The sequence below is a fragment of the Oncorhynchus mykiss genome, chromosome 18 (assembly GCF_013265735.2).
Source record: "Oncorhynchus mykiss isolate Arlee chromosome 18, USDA_OmykA_1.1, whole genome shotgun sequence".
Classification (NCBI taxonomy): Eukaryota; Metazoa; Chordata; class Actinopteri; order Salmoniformes; family Salmonidae; genus Oncorhynchus; species Oncorhynchus mykiss.
The window spans coordinates 15,585,317-15,601,116 of NC_048582.1; the positions used below are offsets into that span (position 1 = coordinate 15,585,317).

The 15,800-nt window shown below is 44.5% G+C and overlaps 2 protein-coding genes across 2 annotated transcripts; one reads left to right on the forward strand and one right to left on the reverse strand.

Annotated features, from left to right (window-relative positions):
* Positions 1–591: 591 nt before the first annotated feature.
* On the forward strand, positions 592–10,735 carry LOC110495441 (protein FAM171B). The gene is made up of 8 exons (XM_021570682.2): positions 592–1,022; positions 2,354–2,587; positions 3,527–3,619; positions 3,770–3,928; positions 4,342–4,512; positions 4,947–5,063; positions 6,887–7,010; positions 7,296–10,735. The coding sequence occupies exons 1-8, from the start codon at positions 812–814 to the stop codon at positions 8,629–8,631; spliced, it is 2,445 nt and encodes an 814-aa protein (XP_021426357.2). The 5' UTR covers positions 592–811; the 3' UTR covers positions 8,632–10,735.
* LOC110495447 (P2Y purinoceptor 8) lies at positions 9,769–15,559 on the reverse strand. The gene is made up of 3 exons (XM_021570713.2): positions 15,355–15,559; positions 11,992–12,329; positions 9,769–11,759 (listed from the first exon to the last, which is right to left on the reverse strand). Exons 2-3 carry the CDS (start codon positions 12,235–12,237, stop codon positions 10,956–10,958), a joined length of 1,050 nt encoding a protein of 349 aa, XP_021426388.2. The 5' UTR covers positions 12,238–12,329; positions 15,355–15,559; the 3' UTR covers positions 9,769–10,955.
* Positions 15,560–15,800: the final 241 nt, after the last annotated feature.

The following is a 15,800-nucleotide window of genomic DNA, read 5'->3' on the forward strand; positions in this document are numbered from 1 at the left end:
AATGACCTGGGCTATTTAACTAGGCAAGTCAGTTAAGAACAACTGCTTATTTACAATGATGGCCTACACCGGCCAAACCCTGACAACACTAGGCCAATTGTGCGCAGCTCTACGGGACTCCCAATCAGGGCCGGTAGTGATGCAGCCTGGAATTGAACCAGGGTGTTTGTAGTGACGCCTCAAGCCCTGAGATCCAATGCTGCCTTAGACCGCTGCGCCACTCGGGAGCCCCTACTCCAATGTTTAGGGATATGTTTTTCCTCATAAAATATATTTGTATACAATGTAGGTTAGGCTATATCTTCAAATAATATTGTTTTAAGGTAATGTTGCAGTCATGGAAAATCATTCCCTGAGCAATAGAGACATTACATATAAATATTCTGCTATTTGCATGTGAAAATGTCATGTGATGTATTTGCTCTATTTAAATTGTTCCGCTCGTTGGGCACAATTTGATTGTGCGCATCTGACAGAGTGTGGCTTTAATTGGCATCAATTTATAACGTGTAGGCTACCATCTTTTTGTTTATGTACAAAAATACATTTCCGACAGAGGGCATTGTAGAGTTGTATCTATGATGTAACAGCACCATCTCCCGTCTCTGTTGTTGTACGCCCCGAAAACACAGCATCAGCACCAGCGCGTCAACAACACCAGCCTGCCTGCTTTCTGTGCATACTTAGGTTACCTGCCTCCGTTCCACCATGAGGTTTCCATGACAAAGAAAGCGGCGAGACTAGGCCTCCATTCCTCCTTCTCTGTCTCATTTCGCGCAGTTATGTCTTTGGTTCGCGGCTCCCTCTCGCCATGCCTGCGGACCGCCTGTACCTGCTTTTCTCGCTGGTGGTGATCTCCTGCGGGGATGGTGTCGTGAGGGCGGCGCCTGAGGGTGGTGTCCTCGGCGGCCTAATCACGCTGCTGACTGCGGAGGACAATGCTATCGCCACTGTCCCAGACGGAGCCATCACCGGCCAGACGGCTCTTTCCCAGGTTCAGACTCCGTCTGTCCTAACACCAGGTACAGGACATGTTTGCGGTATATTTGGGTTGGGCTGCGGGTTTGAGGGCCTGTCCAGCATGTTAAAATGGTGGGAGAAAATGTTCAGTGTGGAGAGAATAAAACATTGGGCATGATAACGGAACTGATAATAATTTCTCATTGATAATATCATATAGGACGATATAGGATGATGATATTAACCTATATGATATTTTGTGTATTTATCTCACTAAACATAGGCTACAACAATAATACATACAAATGACTCGCAGGAATACAATGATGTTTTAAAACAATGTACACAATGATTGAACCGTTATCAGTAAACCTATGCTCACCGGTTTTACCAACGTTGTCTTCACGTATTGTAGAGTATCCTACGCATTCAATATAAAGTATCTTACACTGCAATCTAATAGTCTGTCCCCTCAGATTCCCCTGGCACCTAATCGGATTTAGTGTTATGATTTCATTTGAAGGTTTTCGAGATTAGGGGATTATCAGTATGGCCAGTGTGAAACTGTGCCTGTAATGATCAGGGTTTTAATCCTTTAGTACAGCACACTCGCACCATATCTTTTTCACCATTGCCTTGTTTCAGAAGTCTTTTATTTAATTGACTAAGCCTCATCTTATTAGTTAGAGTTATTATCACAAGTAACTATGATCAGATTAGATTAGTAAATACATTGTAGTCTATAAATAGGCTACATTTCCTCATTGTTGCTGTTGTGAAGCAGTTTTGTCCGGGCAGCCTTGTATGCTAAATAGGGCCTGGCCTATAGCATCTGTGTGTGTGTGTGTGTGTGTGTGTGTGTGTGTGTGTGTGTGTGTGTGTGTGTGTGTGTGTGTGTGTGTGTGTGTTGTAGGGCAGGGAACGTCGTCTGACACCGCACAAGGCCTCTCACAGATGCTACAGCACTTTGATCTATTTTTCATTACCTCTCACAGATTCAGCTCTCATCACATGTTCATGTGCAGTTAAGGTTCCTGAGATCATTCATAGAGCTGCCACTGAATCTGAGGAGAGACTGTTTAAATGGGATCCCTGCATTCACAAAGCCACACACCGGCATACACCTTCAGATAAACCTTCGAAAACACCTTTAAATGCACCTCCTTGGTCTTTTAGTGTAGTCTTGTCTCTTTGTATGTGGCTTTGTAAATTATTTGTTCCACCACAAAGGCTGTGTTCTGCACTGGTACATTCTATGAACATACATTAGTGTTCTGCAATTCTAGTGTAGAAAATCAGCCATACAAACAAAGGTTTAATATTACTTTGTCATTGCAATACACAAACTGCCTCACTTCCTGTGTTTCACTTCCTGTTTCCTGTGTCTCCCCAGAGCCGCCCTTTGCCTTGAGGGTCCTGGTGAAGGATCAGGTGACCCGGCGGCGCCTGGGCGGGGCCCAGGTGGGGGTGTTTGTCAACCACACCCTGAGTAGCCAGGCCCTGACTGGGGAGAAGGGAGAGGTGCTGCTCAGGGTCCCCTACAGCCTGGGACTCAGCCTCACCATTGTAGCTAGCATGGAGGGATACGTCCTCACCCCGTTGCCCTGGAGGACCACCAAGAGACCTAGTGAGTAGCACTGTGACAGTCTGGCCCCACCTGGAGGAGTCCCTGAGAAGCACCCAACCAGCTGACCTATAGGTGTCGCGTGTGGCTAATTTCTAGAGTTTAAACTGGGATAGTTCACCTAAACTACTAAATGATATAGCTGTTTGTTTCCTTTCCCTTTAAAGCATTGATTTGACACAATTAGCAAAATAAGGTGTTCGCCTACTGTGTCACATAGCACATTAGCATCAGTGTTTGTTTTTGTTTTTGCGTTGGAGCAAAGCACAATTTAATGCCGTACACTGCATTAATTGTATTGATTTCTTACTGTCAGAAGCAGGATGCACTCACTATGTATAGAACGTGTAGCCAGCGAGTCTGAGGCAAGCGTTTTGTGCTGAAATGTAACACCATAATGCCATGTCATATCTAGTGTCAGCTAATTGCAGCTGTATTGAATAAGATGTTAAGGGGACTCTGACCACCATTTAGACATGCTGTATTTAGTAAGAGGAGACTGCTGCTCTTAGGGATGCTGTCTCTCTCTGTCTCTCTGTCTCTCTCTGTCTGTCTCTCTCTCTCTCTCTCTCACACACTCTCTCTGTCTCTCTCTCTCTCTTGAATAAGGCAGAGCAAAGGAGAGAAAGAAAGAGAGAGAACAGAGAAAGATAAAGAGAGAGAGAGAACAGAGAAAGATAAAGAGAGAGGGGCAAAGAAAGAACTGAGATAGAGATGACTGGTGGTACAAGCTATGCTCTGCGTCATCAAAAGCCACTTCCCTTCTCTCTAGTCTTACACGCAGGACCATAAAAAGCCCTTTTCAATGTCGCCATCTACTGGTGTCTTTGTAGAAGTACAGGAACATGACACTACAAAGGGACCCTTTTGAAGGTACATCTCAGTAGTGTCTAGTGATTTCCTGACTGGAATGTCACCTGACCTGACCTCATGTGTATACAGTATTCTCCTCAGTGACCTTATCGCTGCTCCCTCAAAACCAAGGCAACATCTGGCTGTTTGACGACTCCGTGCTCATCACTGGGAAGTTACCTGGTATGTGCACACATCTGGAAACTGTCACTTCAACATAACCCTAAATGTGATGCAACATCTTACTCTTTAAACCATTTTAGTCTACTGTGGCAGAAGTGCTTTGGTAGAGGGAATGAACTCCATCTGATCTTTTTCTTCTTATTTCCACAGACATCTCCTACCAGCCCAGCGTTCAGTTCCCCAAGAGTCACCTGATGCTCTCTGACGGCAGTAACACCTCCACAGTGATGGCCTACCTGACCGTGCCACAGCGCCACCTAGGCAAGGACTGTGTCAACTGCACCCCAGGCATCATTCACAACAAGTCAGGTGGGCTCAGCAAATCGAATACATGGAGTGCAGTGCACCAACTAATGGTAATGTGAGGTGGTATTGATACATGAAAGTAAGCATTGAACACTTCCAAGATTGAGGAATACTTCTGCTGAAAACTATTCCTCTTTAATGATGTAGTGTTTGTAGAGCCTGCATATTTTTAAACGTTGGACATGTTGTAATTCTCTCCCGTGTGTTTGTATGTCACAGGAGGTTGGTGGCAACTTAATTGGGGAGGACGGGCTGGTGGTAATGGCTGGAGCAGAATTAGTGGAATGGTATCAAATACATCAAACACATGGTTTCCATGGTTTCCATGTGTTTGATGCCATTCCATTTGCTCCCTTCCAGCCATTATTATGAGCCGTCCTCCCCTCAGCAGCCTCCACTGTTGTATGTGTGTTCAGTGTTCAGGAGTGTTGAGTTGCGGGCGATGGCAGCGGTCAGCACTCTGCTGTACTCTGGTGGTCAGGAGGTCCAGGTGAAAGGCCCCATCCAGATCTCCCTGCCCCTGGCACACACCACCAACCTGAGGCCCTCGGACACCCTCCCTGCCTGGGACTTCAACACCAAGACAGGTGGGGAATATAGCTACTAGAGAAGTTTGTGGTCATACGCACGTCCTTAAAAACATACAGCAGGCGCTGGGTTAATAAAGAATACTTGTAAAGAACAGGAAAGCCTGCACACTGTTTATGCTCCCAATTCACCTCTTTATTGACAATGTTTCGATCCAAACCGGCTCTTCGTCTGGTCAAAAATTTGGATCAAAACGTTGTCAATAAAGAGGTGAGAATTGGGAGCATAAACAGTGTCCAGGCCTTCCTGTTCTTTGCGAATATAGCTATTAGAGCAACAGAAGGACTAGGACTGGAACTACCTTAGTAACTTGTTCAAAGGCTTTGTTTACAAAATACTTCCTGTGTTCACTTACTTTGTGGAACTGGAAGTATCTGCCTGTGTCTTCCAAGTTTTACTTAATTCATTTTCCTCACAACGTTTCGTCCTCCAGGTGCTTGGGAGAACCAGGGTCTGGGGATAGTGAAGTTGGTTGGAGATCATCTGGTCTGGACCTACATTGCTTCTCACCTGGGTTACTGGATCGCTGCACCCCTACCCTCCTCCAACGGTATAACTATTGTAACGGTCCAAAATGAACATTTTCATGAATTGAATCTTACGAATGAACTAAATGATGGAGTCTCACTCTCAGTATTGTCTTCAAACATGGTTTACTATCCTGGAGAACATATTGACCACAATCAACATAACGAGATATTTGACAAAATACAGTGCCTTGCGAAAGTATGCGGCCCCCTTGAACTTTGTGACCTTTTGCCACATTTCAGGCTTCAAACATAAAGATATAAAACTGTATTTTTTTGTGAAGAATCAACAACAAGTGGGACACAATCATGAAGTGGAATGACATTTATTGGATATTTCAAACTTTTTTAAATCAAAAACTGAAAAATTGGGCGTGCAAAATTATTCAGCCCCCTTAAGTTAATACTTTGTAGCGCCACCTTTTGCTGCGATTACAGCTGTAAGTCGCTTGGGGTATGTCTCTATCAGTTTTGCACATCGAGAGACTGACATTTTTTCCCATTCCTCCTTGCAAAACAGCTCGAGCTCAGTGATGTTGGATGGAGAGCATTTGTGAACAGCAGTTTTCAGTTCTTTCCACAGATTCTCGATTGGATTCAGGTCTGGACTTTGACTTGGCCATTCTAACACCTGGATATGTTTATTTTTGAACCATTCCATTGTAGATTTTGCTTTATGTTTTGGATCATTGTCTTGTTGGAAGACAAATCTCCGTCCCAGTCTCAGGTCTTTTGCAGACTCCATCAGATTTTCTTCCAGAATGGTCCTGTATTTGGCTCCATCCATCTTCCCATCAATTTTAACCATCTTCCCTGTCCCTGCTGAAGAAAAGCAGGCCCAAACCATGATGCTGCCACCACCATGTTTGACAGTGGGGATGGTGTGTTCCGGGTGATGAGCTGTGTTGCTTTTACGCCAAACATAACGTTTTGCATTGTTGCCAAAAAGTTCAATTTTGGTTTCATCTGACCAGAGCACCTTCTTCCACATGTTTGGTGTGTCTCCCAGGTGGCTTGTGGCAAACTTTAAACAACACTTTTTATGGATATCTTTAAGAAATCGCTTTCTTCTTGCCACTCTTCCATAAAGGCCAGATTTGTGCAATATACTACTGATTGTTGTGCTATGGACAGAGTCTCCCACCTCAGCTGTAGATCTCTGCAGTTCATCCAGAGTGATCATGGGCCTCTTGACTGCATCTCTGATCAGTCTTCTCCTTGTATGAGCTGAAAGTTTAGAGGGACGGCCAGGTCTTGGTAGATTTGCAGTGGTCTGATACTCCTACCATTTCAATATTATTGCTTGCACAGTGCTCCTTGGGATGTTTAAAGCTTGGGAAATCTTTTTGTATCCAAATCCGGCTTTAAACTTCTTCACAACAGTATCTCGGACCTGCCTGGTGTGTTCCTTGTTCTTCATGATGCTCTCTGCGCTTTTGACGGACCTCTGAGACTATCACAGTGCAGGTGCATTTCTATGGAGACTTGATTACACACAGGTGGATTGTATTTATCATCATTAGTCATTTAGGTCAACATTGGATCATTCAGAGATCCTCACTGAACTTCTGGAGAGAGTTTGCTGCACTGAAAGTAAAGGGGCTGAATAATTTTGCACGCCCAATTTTTCAGTTTTTGATTTGTTAAAAAAGTTTGAAATATCCAATAAATGTCGTTCCACTTCATGATTGTGTCCCACTTGTTGTTGATTCTTCACAAAAAAAATACAGTTTTATATCTTTATGTTTGAAGCCTGAAATGTGGCAAAAGGTCGCAAAGTTCAAGGGGGCCGAATACTTTCGCAAGGCACTGTATAGTCAACTCATCTCTGTCTGTACCTGTCTAGGTTATATGGGCCATGCCAGCTCAATGGAATTCCTCTCCTACCACACCTACCTGCTCGTAGGAATACTGGGTGGGACTCTGGTTATAGTCTTGGGGTTTCTGGCTGTGCTGCTGTGTCAATGTGGGTAAGAGACCAACCTAATTAACTAACGTTACTGATTGTGTGTCAACTGCAGCTGGAAATATCACAGATGGGGGTGTGTGGGGCGAAGGGGGTTGTACAAAATGTTTCCAGTAAGTTATACAATTTAAAACATTTGAATGGCCAGGATTGTTCTACTAATTGTTGACACAAATGCTGATTATATGAAGTTAAACGTACACATAACAAAGACCCCCAAAAGACCCACTGGGTATTGACTACCTTCTCTGCTTCTCAATCAACCTGCTGTGTTGACTGTCATCTGCAGAGGTTCAGGTTCCTCTCGTGGGCCGAGGAGGAGAGCACGGTTCTCGAAGCGGTCCGCTCTGAAGAAGGACCAGACCACCTCCACCCACATGGAGGAGGGCCATGCCATGATGTCCTTCCACCCCGGAGACAGAGCCCACAGCCTGGCCTCGCGCAGCGTCCAGTGTGACCCCTCCACCCCCAGGCACAACAAAGCCAACTACAACATCTATGTGGAAGACCCCGGGCGTGGGTCCGCCCTCCTGTATGAAAATGTGGGGAGCGGGGCCAAGGGACCCCAGGCATCACACCACTACATCAACAGTGAGGAGGTGGCCAGGCTGAGGGAGAGGTCCAGAGAGGAGCGGAACAGAGCCCACCTGGGTGGAGGTACTCAGCTGCTCCACCTTTACAACCAGCCTGTAGCCAACCTCCAGGCCCCGGAGCGCTTCAGCTGCCAGGGTGGGGAGCAGCAAGGATCAGGCTGCAAGTCGGCCACCTTCCCCCGTAACGGAGGAGCCTATGACACCCACTCCCACTCTGAGCAGGGCGGTCATGACAGCTACACCCAGACCCTCCCTAAGAACCCCCACCATGCCCAGGGAGCCAACCCCCAGCAGGGCGGCCAGGACCAGCCACAGGCCCTGGAGACCACTCCCCAAGGCCCAGCCTCTAATACTGGGGCGTGGGGCCGTTACAGCAGCCTCCCGGAGTCCTCCGTTTCCGTCCCCGGTACTCTGAACGAGGCGGCTGGAATGAGGGCCTTCAGCAGTGGGATGGGGGGCCCCAGTGAACTCCAGGGGATATCAGAGCGTACACTCCTGGAGCTGACCCGAGGCAAGGCCTTGTCGCCTCACCCCAGGGCCTGGTTCGTCTCCCTGGATGGGAAACCAGCCGCTTCGGTCCGCCACTCCATCATAGAGCTCCAGGGACGCCATCCACGGCCCCCCAGCAGCAACGACACCAGCCTGGACTCTGGCGTGGACATGAATGAGCCCCAGCAGAGTGTGAGGGAGGCGGAGCGAGAGAGGCCTTCCATGCGGGGCTCGTTCCACCACCACAGCAGAGGGCGCTACAGCGAGGAGCAGGACCTGAGCAGCAGTGAGAGCGGCACCACCGCCACCTGCACCCCTGAAGACCCCTACCTGAGGAACATTCTGGACGGGAGCAGCGGGGCCATTCCCAATATCCCGGAGGAGCGGGACGGAATGGACACGTCCAGTGCACAGGAGGACAGTGAGTCGAGGGGGACACCGCCCCCACGCAGGCTGAGGAAGGTGAGGGAGAAGGGGAGGGCCGAGAAGAGAAGCGCCAGGCACCATGTCAGAGAAGAGAGGCCTCTGGTCAAACGGAGCTAAGGCACTGCTCACCAGAGATGGACTGGGATGGGACTTGTTTCATTACCAGTCAATTCTGGAAGTGTATTGACATTATTGGCATTCAGTAGTTAATGGGCATGTTTCATGTCCAGTTGCATGGTCAGTGCTTTTTCCTGAATTGGCTGTGATGGTTACAGAAATGTTGAATCTGTCAAGAAGGGATTGAGTTTATTGTTTATAGTTTTCCTATAGGAGTCGTATGTTGACCCCTATAGGGGTCAACTTCTAAAAGGAATAGTTAGATAGATGCCAGTGGACACGGCAGTAGTATGGCTTCAGATCATCTCATTCCTGGCATCTGCGTCAAAGAAGATGCGTTCTTTACACTGCCTGCGATGAGGAGTTAGAGATACTGTATAGAGAGATAATGAAGGGTAATTAGAGAGGATAGAGGGCTGTATTGGGATCTGCCAGCAGAGACGGACAGGGATACAGTCCTCCTGTACAGAACACTGACACTTATCCACCGTGATTGCCTGCCTTTAAAGGAAATCGATATTAACACCATTGCCTGCTCTGCTCACAGTGTTTAAGACTGGCTGTACCCAGCCATCTGTCTATCGCTCTGTTTACTAGACACTGATTCACAGCTGTCCCTTTTAGAGGTCATCTTTACACCTATTAAGGGGGAAATACCATTATTTCTTTGAGAATGCATGAAAGGTATAAAGTAAAATGTTGTGTATGAAAAGAGGAAAGTATGTGTATTTGACGTGTAGTGTGAAGACAATTGGAAAGGATTCTCTTCTTAGGGACATTAAGTCTGAGGGATACTAATCCAGTCATGTGTTACTTTAACATATTCTTCTTCAAATAGTTACTGTTGATGTTCAATGATTCCTGTTCCACGAGCAGATCTTACACAACACATCGCTGTCCTTACATACAGATGGAGTATGGGGAGGTGGTCAGTTTAAGCTTTTATTGTTCAGTCTAAAAAGCACAGAACACTTTCATTTGACTGTTTGTGATGCTTTGGAGCACAACTGGGAACGATACACATAATATAATTTGATTGGTTAGAACCCACTGCAATGAGAACGTAATAAGAGAAACATAAAACACTCAAATAAAGGAAAGCACTCAACAACATTTCTTTTTTTTTTTTTTTGTAAAAAGTGAGGTGGTATTTCAAATGAACACAAACCATATTGCTGTGATGGACTGATACATTTGGTGAAGCACACAATCTCCTCCTGAAAATGATCTGACCAGCGATATCAGTCGTCCTGCTGCTAAATTTGAAACGACATTCATATTTTGCCCATATTTAGTCTTCCTCGTGGTGTGACATCACACACGCCAGTCCTTCAGTGTGTATGAGGATAAATAATGTACATGAATAGCTTTATTTGATATGTACATACTCATGCATATGATCTAGTATGTGTGATCGTGTATTTTTATGTATGTATGCATACATCGTCCTATCCTTTCTCAGCAACTGCGACAAAAAATGTTCTGAGAGAATGAGAATGCTTCTCAGAGTGAAGAAAGATGTTTTTTTGAGCCATCGTCGCTATTCATAAACCCAAGCTTTAGTGTATGTGCTTTACTTCGGAGGTTTGTTACATTATTGTATGTTAGCTTTGGTGCGATGAATAGGTTCAAATGTGATCCGGGGTGTAAAAAGCTTGACGACGTAGCAACTTGTACCTTCTAAATGTAGCAGCGCAAGTTATACACCTGACGAATGCGGCGATGATTTATGAAGCTTAAAATGATTGAATGCTGATCATGTTGTTGTTGTTGTCGCCATTGATGATGGTTATGAAAAACAAGATGTTTCAACCGTTGGAGAATTGTATAAAGTATAGTATGTAATAATATTTCTCAGAGACAAAACAGACCCCACTGGCCCATCCTTTTCAAAGTGGCCTACACTGAATGTATTTCCTTGTATTTATTTCATTGTAATGTAGTGTATTTCTACTGTCCGTATTCATTTAACATTAACTGGCATTCAGGCTTTTGAAACGGGCATTTATTGTGTTGATTACGTCAGTATATTACAGTAGTGTGATTAGTCTGCCTTTTTGTGCACCTATCAATGCCTAAGTAATAAACTCACTTGATACCAAGATTATGCATGTCTAAGATTTATTTAATAATAAATGTCAACGGAATGAAGTCAGAATAACTATAAAAATTTGCATTGACAACAATTGCATAAACAGCTTTATAATGAAGACCGCACAGGGTCTGTGCATAAAATAACAAAGTAGATTTTTTTTGTATTTACAGTTTGGGTCATTTGCACACTTTGTCCATTCCAGCATGACTATCTAGTGATCAACTACAGCCTAGTAGTGGCCCTTAAATTCCCTAGGCTCCCCAGTCATGGACACCAGCTCAGAGGTCCCAAGCTCCTCCCCCTCTCCCAGTGGGACACACCGCCCCAGCAGCCTCCTCAGAGCCAGACGGAACTCCCTCGACGCAAAGTAGTACACAAACGGGTCAAAGCAGCAGTTGAGGCTGTTGATGCTCAGCGCTAGTTTATAGTATCTGTACAGGCTCTTGCCCTGGGCATGGAAGACTACGTGCAGGCCATGAAGGGTGATGGTTGGTAGGTAACACACCACAAAGCACAGGGTTGCTAAGGCGACTGTGGTCTGAGCCCGTCGCCTTGACAACACTTCCCTCTTACCGTCACTGCCTTCAGCTGCCGTCGGCAACGACCTGTGCAGGCCTCTGGCCACGGCAACGTAACAGCTGACCAGGACAACTAAAGGCAACACGTAGAACATCAGCAGAACTACTAGGAAGTAGAGATAGGCTACTGATTCTTGAATGAACAGTTTACGTGGAAGTATATCGAAGCAGGTCGTGATGTTTAGCTCGACGACCCGGAGGGTGAGGTCACGGAGGAGCAAGGGCGTCTGAGTAATCAGAACAAATGCCCAGATGAAGACGCAGGCGATGGCGGCTCTCCGGGCGGTGCGCCAGTGTTTGGTGCGTAGTGGGCGTACGACACCGCAGTAGCGCTCAAGCGCGATGGCACAGGTAGTGAGGACGGAGCAATGCATGTTGCAGTTGAGGGCTGTGGTGGTGAGGCCACAGAGGGCAGCGCCCCACGGCCAGTCATTACCCCACAGGTGGTACAACACCTGAGAGAGAGAGAGAGAGAGAGAGAGAGAGAGAGGGAGGGAGAGACGGGCTTAGTGGTCATCAAATATTAGCTATGTCCAACTGGAAGGGAAACGTTTCTGTAGAAACTTAGTAACATGTGACAGCAATAACAGTGCAGATTAGTTGTAACCGGGGCCAGAGTGTCAGAGACAACCTTGTACATGGCACTTATGAATGCGATGTGTGTTACCTGTAGTGTCAGTGACTCACCTGTAGGGGCAGGAAGGCGCTGTAGAGCAGGTCTGCCAGCGACAGGTTGATGGCAAACACAGACGTGGGAGTGTGGCGTTTGTAATGGACGTTCAGCAGCGCTACCAGAGACAGCAGGTTGCAGGGGGTACTGCACACAAACACAGACAGGTAAATAACAGGCACAGCCACGGTCATCACAGGACTGACCAGCATCTCCAGGGTGGCATTGTTGACCCCTCTGGCCACCTCTACTGAGATGTTCATTGTGACAGACCACAACAGTAACTTGACCACAGCAACAGGGGGAGTTGACCAGGGTGACCGGTCCTGTCACTTAGGTTGGTGTACAAGCATCACTGGGAATGATAAGGGAAGAAAAGAGAGTGTTATATATTTCATTTGAATACACCAAAACCACACTATGTTAGAGGAAGTGAAAGATATTGGTTAGGCAACAAGAGAGTAGTGATGTCGAATACAGAAACAGTGTGACGCTAATTCATCCATGTGAAAGACGAACAATGTTTTCCCCTCACACTATACTAACGTTACACTAGTTTCACTATTCACACTGTGACTACAACTGGAGAAAGCCCCTGATGTTCCCTTAAGGGGTGAAGTTATTGTAATGCTCACATGGGACTTTCCATCATGCCTATTTCACATCTGTGTATGTGGAAATACAAATTGGAACAGGAACTGTCCTGTCATAAACAGCTTGAGGTGAAGTTAGTTACTTTTTCCTATTGACATATTATTTCTATTTTACATGTATTCTACATGCTATTGACCTATTTCTCTAGTACAGAGTTTCCAAAACTCGGTCCAGGGGGCCTTGTAGTTTTTGCACTACACAGCTGATTCAAATAATCAAAGCTTGATGATTAATTGGTTATTTGAATCAGCTGTGTAGTGCTAGACAAAAAAATAAATGTGCACCCAGGGGGCCAGGAACAAGTTTGGGAAACACTAATCGAGTACAGGGGCTCTCCAACCCTGTTCTTGGAGAACAACCCTCGAAAGGTTTTCACTCCAACCCCATTTGTAGCTAAACTGATTTAGTTAATCAATTAGCTAATAATTATAATCAGGTGCGCTAGAGGTTAGATTGAAAACCTACAAGACGGTAGCTCTCCAGGAACATTGTTGGAGTGAAAACCTACAAGACGGTAGCTCTCCAGGAACATTGTTGGAGTGAAAACCTACAACACGGTAGCTCTCCAGGAACATTGTTGGAGTGAAAACCTACAACACGGTAGCTCTCCAGGAACATTGTTGGAGTGAAAACCTACAACACGGTAGCTCTCCAGGAACAGGGTTGGAGAGACCATATCTACAGTACCAGTCAAAGGTTTGGACACACCTACTCATTCAAGGGATTTTCTTCATTTTTACTATTTTCTACATTGTAGAATAATAGTGAAGACATCAAAAATATGAAATAACAGATATGGAATCATGTAGTAACCAGAAAAGTGTGAAACAAATCAAAATATTTTATATTTGAGATTCTTCAAAGTAGCCACCCTTTGCCTTGATGACAGCTTTACACACTCTTGGCATTCTCTCAACCAGCATCATGAAGTAGTCACCTGGAATACATTTCAATTAACTGGTGTGCCTTGTTAAATGTTAATTTGTGGAATTTCTTTCCTTCATGCGTTTGAGCCAAACAGTTGTGGTATACAGAAGAAAGCCCTGTTTTGGTAAAAGACCAAGTCCATATTATGGCAAGAACAGCTCAAATAAGCAAAGAGAAACGACAGTCCATCATTACTTTAAGACATGAAGGTCAGCCAATGCGGAACATTTGAAGAAAATGTCTTAGAGCAGTCGCAAAAACGATCAAGCGCTATGATGAAACTGGCTCTCATGAGAACCGCCACAGGAAAGGAAGACCCAGAGTTACCTCTGCTGCAGAGGACAAGTTCATTGACGTTAACTGCACCTCAGATTGCAGCCCAAATAAATGCTTCAGAGTTCAAGTAAAATAATCTAAATCAAATTAAATCAATGTTTTTGTGTTATATGCACAGGGTGCAGTGTTTCACTTCACCTGCAATAACATATGCTAAACACGTATGTGTGTTTAGAGAGAGAATGCCAACAGTGTGCAAAGCTGTCAAGGCAAGGGGTGGCTACTTTGAACAGTCAAACAAATAAAAATGTATTTTATATTTTAAACACTTTTTTTGGTTACTAAATGATTCCATATGTGCTATTTCATAGTTTTGATGTCTTCACTATTATTCTACAATGTAGAAAATAGCAAAACATTAAAAGGAAACTTGAATGAGTAGGTGTGTCTAAACTTTTGACTGGTACTGTAGTGGTTTACTTTTTAGCACTTTTTTTTCTGCTGAAGCTTATTGATAAGAATTTGCACCATTTACGCTGCACCCTGTGCATATGTCAACAACAACAAAAAGTTGATTTGATTCAAGTCGATGTAGCGCTGTGAAACAGCATTGTGAAATTTATGAATTATTTTAAAAATCTCCCAGGCTATGTATGCGGTCATTGAGATGAAACCTCACTCTGCTTTCAATAGCTAGGTTTCCATCCAACTGGCAACAGATTTTCATACTGGTATTCTAAAACCCACATACAGAAAATATGCGCTTTTCCAACAAAGGGACTTCTTGGCGGATATAAATCAGTGCGTGATGACGTAGGGTGATCTAGCGTTTGAAATCAATCGTAAAAGCACCATGATACACTGTGTCCAGAGTTTTAAAGGTACTTGCTGAGGCCAGCATATAGACAATATCAACATAACCCAGCACCGATTTTTTTTTTTAAGTGCTTTGAACATGATCCTTTCTGCCGTTTGACAAATAAAAATAATGTAGATCTTTTTTGTCCATAATAATCTCACCAAGTAGGCTATACATGCGCTCTAGACAACACCGCTATCTGCGCACTGCTTGCTGTTGGATAAAGCGCATGTGACAACCAGAGCGGAGACACTCGCTATATAAGTCCATTTTTTGTGTGTGAGAAACCCACCAGTAGAGTTAAAAATGTGATGGAACCCTATTTCTCTTGTATTTTTTATTCGGTTCATGGGAATTTAACTGCAAATGGTATTTTTATGTGGACCACGTCATAGCGCACAGCCTTTTATCTGCAACAAGTCAATTTGATGGAAACATCTATGGTGGGAAACTGCGCATATAGTTTTTATGCGCAGTTTCGAATATTCACATAAAAATCTGTCACCCATGGGATGGAAAACTAGCTAGTGTCAGTGATTTAACAACTATGGAAATAAAACTGTGACCAATAATTAAACATAACACTTACAACTAACATCTCCATGGAAGAACATTGATTTGTAAAATCTAAACTGATTAATGAAATGTATTGTTGGTGACTTACCTTTATGCACATGTGATGCGCACTGTCAGTGCTGCTACATTCAAGTGTGTAATCTGCAATTTCACACAGGAAATGTGGTAGAAAGTATTTGTTCTGTGTCTTGCCCAATGAAGTTTGTTCGCTCTCCCTCTCTTCCTCACCACTAAGGAACCGAACATGTGCCTGTAGTGTATCAGGTTGCATGCTGTTGACACGTGGTGAAAAGGTACTATCTGTGTCACTGCAAAGGAAAATACTGTAGCTGAACACTACAATTGGTGGTGACAAAAAGAAAACCAGCTACCATTTACTCCCTGTTCTTAAGAAATAAACATCTTACTACTATGCAATAGTAGTTTCCTCTCATATCACCAATATAGTACTTTTATATAAAATATATACTGAACAAAAATATATTTGCAATATGCAACAATTTCAAAGATTTTACTGAGTTACAGTTCATATAA